Source organism: Vicia villosa, unplaced genomic scaffold, assembly GCF_029867415.1.
Source record: "Vicia villosa cultivar HV-30 ecotype Madison, WI unplaced genomic scaffold, Vvil1.0 ctg.000027F_1_1_2_unsc, whole genome shotgun sequence".
Taxonomy (NCBI): domain Eukaryota; kingdom Viridiplantae; phylum Streptophyta; class Magnoliopsida; order Fabales; family Fabaceae; genus Vicia; species Vicia villosa.
In genome coordinates, this window is record NW_026704960.1 from 599 (window position 1) to 6,075 (window position 5,477).

Below are 5,477 nucleotides of genomic sequence, written 5' to 3' on the forward strand. Positions count from 1 at the left end.
CACGTTGTATTTTAGAATCTCTTTATTTAATAATACTTTTCTTTTACATATGGGTCACCAACGCCTTCTAATAGAAGACTATACTTTAACTAGGGCAGAAGTATTGGTTTATCATATTCTTTACTTTAACGAAGTATTTCGTTAAGAATATTTAAATCAAATTTATTAAATACCAGACATGTTGAATGAATGTTTATTCATTAACAATATCTTTCACACATCATTCAAAACTTAAATTATCAAACATGAACACAAAAAGTGGCGACCAACTGAAACTTTCAGTTGAAACAGATAACATAGATCTCCTGTATGAAGTAATTCAAGATGACCCATCTATTTTGGAAATCATTGATAAAAACCAATTTGTAGATACTCCTTTGCATATCGCTGCATCTATGGGTCATCTCGAGTTTGCAACTGAAATTATGAATTTGAAACCTTCATTTGCTATGAAGCTAAATTTGCAAGGACACAGTCCCATTCATCTTGCTATGGACAACCTCGCTCATCTTACAGAGAGCCTCAGGCATCTTGCTGTGGGCAACCCCACTCGTCTTGATAAGGAAAGCCGTATTGTTGTTCAAAGGGCGAATGGTGTCTAAATTTGTTAGTATGAATAATAATGTTGTTAGAGTTAAAGGAAGAAAGGCTTGACTCCACTTCATATTGCATGTCAAAATGGCGAGGTTGACCTTTTGCCTGAATTTCTCAATGCTTGTCCGGATTCCATTGAGGATGTAACTGCGAGAGGTGAATCTGCATTGCATATTGTTGTTATCAATCATCAGTTTAAGGCCCTTCAAGATGACCCATCTATTTTGGAAAACATAGATAAAAACCATTTTGTAGAAACTCCTTTGCATATTGCTGCATCTAGGGGTCATCTCGAGTTTGCCGTTGAAATTATGAATTTGAAATTTTCATTTGCTACGAGCTAAATTTCCAAGGATACAATCCCATTCATCTTGTTATGGACAACCTCCGTCTTGCTATGGACAGCCACACTCATCTTTATGTGGCTAAAAACCTAAGGGAGATGACATCTAAATTGGTTGACATCAATCAAGATCTCGTTAGAGTTAGAGTTAAAGGAAGAGAAGGCTTGACTGCCATTAGTACAAAATGAACAATATAATTTAAAAATTTACACCCGATATTCTAAAAACGGGTGTAAATTAGAAACGTGATTGTAATTTTGTAAATAAAGTTTCATTTTAAGATTAACATGTGACAAATTACACTCTATTTATTAAAAATCGGGTGTAAATTAAAAATATTATTATAATCAAATATCAATTACTCCCATTAAATTTAAAATGGGCATAAATTTAAATTGCTTAAAAAATTATTTAATTTTACAACTCCACTCGACACCGCAAATGAACATATCCACAATCTTTAAACATTCGTTTGATTTACGCATCTAAACCTGCAAGAGAGTCTCCAACATAAAACTTTACTTGCCTCACTATTCAGATCCCAGCAACGCAACATACAGAACCCATCATCCATCTGCAGCACATCGACACAACTTTATCCTTCAAGCAGATTCAACAGCAACCACGGTGCATCAACAAAAGAAGCACAACCTACAGATCCTCCAATCTTCATCGCAATCGCAAACACCGACGCGAGCTTCACCTCACGGTCCACATCATCATCATCATCGGCGAAAATGAAAACTGACACACACAACTGCAACGATTCCAGAACACAGGTGAGCTCAACGCAGCAACGTCATTGATCATCGTTATCTGATTCAATCTACAATAACAATTCAGGACGCTTCTATATAATTTTATAATTCTTTTTTCTTGTAATTTCTCAACAATTTGTTTATGCTAATAGGTAAATTTGAACTTTTAAATGTGAGAGATGGATGCATGGGAAGTGTTTGTAAAAATGTCTGTTTGAACTTTGAAGGAGTTCTTCATATACACCTTCTGCAAGGACAGGATCTCGGCCTGCTCAATGTCATTTTTCTTTATAATAATGGTAAATGATACTCTGACTTATACTTCAAATTCTTCCTTGAAAAGTTCAGATCACATTTCAATATTTTCCAGCTCTATATTAGTTTCAGCTTGACTGGGTGGGTGGAGTGAGGAAGTGCAAAATATAATGCTTAATAATCACTACCATATATATATATATATATATATATATATATATATATATATATATATATATAAACACAGACCTATACATGTATTTATAGCTCAACATTGTTGATTTCTCATCTTTCTTTCCTATGGATGTGTTATTGTTGTTACTGTCTCTATTGGTTGCTTTCCTAAGCTTGAATGTAGTTGAGAGCCGAAAAACACCGACTGAGGAGAACTATGTTGAGTACTGTGCTGTGAGCTACAGAGCTTACAGTGCCTCAGTGACGCAGTTTGGAGCAGTTGGCGATGGACAAACTTCGAACACACGAGCCTTTCAGACGGCGGTAGATCATTTGAGCCAGTACTCGTCAAACGGAGGGTCTCAGCTTTATGTTCCACCAGGAAGATGGTTGACTGGTAATTTCAATCTCACCAGACATTTCACTTTGTTCCTACATAAATATGCTGTCATTCTTGCCTCTCAGGTTTGATTATTAGCTTAACTAGTCTTGCACATCTATGTGAATATGCAAATGTAATGTACTTGAAGTGCTTTGAATGTTGATGTTATGTTTGTGATGTGATGTGATTTGTTAGGATGAAAGTGAGTGGCCGGTGATCCAATGCTGGCAAGACTTCTCTTGTCAATTCAATTGTTGTGAGTTAATGCCACTGCAGAAAAAAAAAACCTTTAATTCATTGTTATTTTGGTTGCTATGGTTTCATAGTTTGGATATTGATTTTTGTCTTGTTGGTTTTGTTTGACAGACAGGAGGATACAGTGAGGACATGATTTCATATGTCAGTATTTTTTTCTTCTTAAATTTGAATTTGGAATATATAAGGACTATGTGCGATGAGGAATACAAAGACTATGTTGATGAATCTGACAGACCGACTACCCGAGTCCTTTAATCCCAAATCGCTCGCTTGCGAGAGCAGAAATTCAAACTTGAAACCCTTTCCCGGCGACTCTCATCGGAGCTAGTCCCTATTCGAGTCCATGATTTGATAATTCGTGGCAACACGACGGCTAAGGACTGGGTGATCGAAGTAGAATCAAGGGAATTGAGGATGTTACCACTATGCAGGAACTCATTCACGAATCGGAAATTGTACTTGCAAGGCTTCAGAGCCTCGGGGTTTTTGAATCTACTAAGGTTAGTCTCTAGCCGGGTCCGCAGGAGTTTCTTCACACTGCAAATGTCGTCATCAACATCGTCGAGGCTGTTAACAAAGTCTCTGGTGAATTTGGCGTTTATACCAAACCCTCGGTACAATCTCAATCCCAATTTTTTATTTCCATCTGATACTAGTTTTGCTACTATAGGTACGAAGAACCGTGAGATCCAGCAGGTTCAGTGGTATTATCCGGTGGGAACTCCCACACCTGCACCTCCTTCTCCATTTCATTATCACGCCATTTATTTTTACGGGTATATATATTCTCTTTTTCTTGCAATTGTAAGTAACTACGAACTAATTAAAAAACGGTTAATGAATGAGTTTCATTTTTTATTATGAGCTTTGACAAAGTAGCTGACATTGCACTGTGGAGGCGTGACACGACTTGCCTTTTGACAATTGATTGTTGAAGGGAATCAGACTTATCTGCTTCACAGCCTCTTAATGTCAACTTTTATACAGTTGCAGCCTCATCCAAATCTTTTATACAGTTGTAAAATCACCTTTTCGTTAATTACTTGGTTATGAATTTTATGCTAACTTTGATTAATGTTTTATGGTTTTCATTGGCAGATGATAATGGATGTCTTCTTTGGAAACTTTATGTTTCTTTTAACCTTCTTCTTTATGGTCAAGATGTTTCTTCATATATCTATCAGTGTCTCTAGCTTATACCTCATAATTTTTTTTGCTAGTGAATAGCCATTTTATTTAACTCACTTTATGAAGAAAACATTCAGTTCCTCAAGAAGGAGGTTTTAGAATCCGAAGGCATTCAACAATTAGTCTCAACAGATATGAAAGAGTTAATAAGCCTTGCTGAGATGGACAAAAGGTTCTAGCTTCTTTAAAACGATGTATGCATTATTTTGGCTAGGAATTTCCTTTGTGTTTCGTTTCTCTTATCTTTTTTTGAATTTTTAGGCTATGTTTGGGAGTTTGGAGGGGAAGGGAGGGGAGGACTTTAAAAAATAGGAAGAATTAGGTGAAAATGATAAAATGATTTTGGGTATGAGGGTTTTGGAGGATTTGAGTTTATTCATAACACCAAAAACCCCATAAAATGGGGGAACTCAAAAATTGTATTGAAGGAAGGTTTTGGAGGGTTTTGAAGGGCTTACATAAATTTTCCAAATATCTTTTAGGTTGTTATAATATTCTGAAAATTAAAAATTTATTAATGATAATGACTCTTTTATCATTCTAAACAAAATCATTTTTTCAAAAAATGTCAAATATTTTTCTATATTTTTTTAAATTTTCGTTTTTGGAAGCCTTCCCCTCCCCACCCCTCCAAACTCCCAAACACAGCCATAGTGAAGAATTCAATGTGTTCTCACGGGAAGTAGCTAGATTCAGAAAAATGTGTAAAGACCCACAGTGGCATAACCTACATCGATATTTCTCAAGGTGAGTTTCCTTATACATTGCTTATTTATGACAACTAAGAAGACTATGCGGACTTATCATGATTCAATTCATAGATGATAAAACTAACAACCTTTTCATATTAAATCTCTGTCCAAAAACAAAATATCAGATTAGACATGGATGTCTTGGGCGACAAACAAAATCTGGTAGATGCCGAAAAGACAATGCAGGAGTTTGCCGGTCTAGTTAATTATACTGCGGTAAGCTTATTGACATTTCAAATAAATTTGTGCATCTTTTGTAATTCCTCAGTGAACTGATGGTTGAGCAAAGCCATTGTCATTCTTTTAGTTTCTTGCATGTCTACTGCGTAACTTGATTCCCAGGTCTTTCGTATTATCTACTTGCAGTTTCTGTGTACATGTCTGTTTATATGTTTTTGATAATATTTATCTTTCTTTTACTTTTGTTTTGCTTTGAGTTCTTTTCAGGTTTTGAATCAACTTCAGGTAGTTACCTTTTATACATCATTTGTATTTAACTGGTTTTATGTGCTCCTAAAATTAAAAGTGTATTACATATATCTTATGCCAAGTCATGATTTCATGCATTTCTGTTTCTTTCAGGAAAAGATCTGCTTGAGGTTTGACAGCTGTTATTGCCTATTATATATGACTTCCTAAAAATTGTTATTTTGTACTAAACTCAACCGAGGCTGCAGGGAAAATAAAGAATAGTTCAGATGATTTTGCTTGGATTTTTTCATGTAGTCAGAAACGTGCAAAAGATCTTGCCAAGGCTGCAAGCCTGGCAATC

At 35.5% G+C, this 5,477-nt stretch overlaps 1 protein-coding gene across 1 annotated transcript; it reads left to right on the top strand.

The window, feature by feature from the left end:
* Positions 1-245: 245 nt before the first annotated feature.
* LOC131622253 (ankyrin repeat-containing protein BDA1-like) lies at positions 246-938 on the top strand. Its single transcript, XM_058893279.1, has 2 exons — positions 246-526; positions 641-938. Exons 1-2 carry the CDS (start codon positions 246-248, stop codon positions 936-938), a joined length of 579 nt encoding a protein of 192 aa, XP_058749262.1.
* The last annotated feature ends 4,539 nt before the right edge of the window (positions 939-5,477 follow it).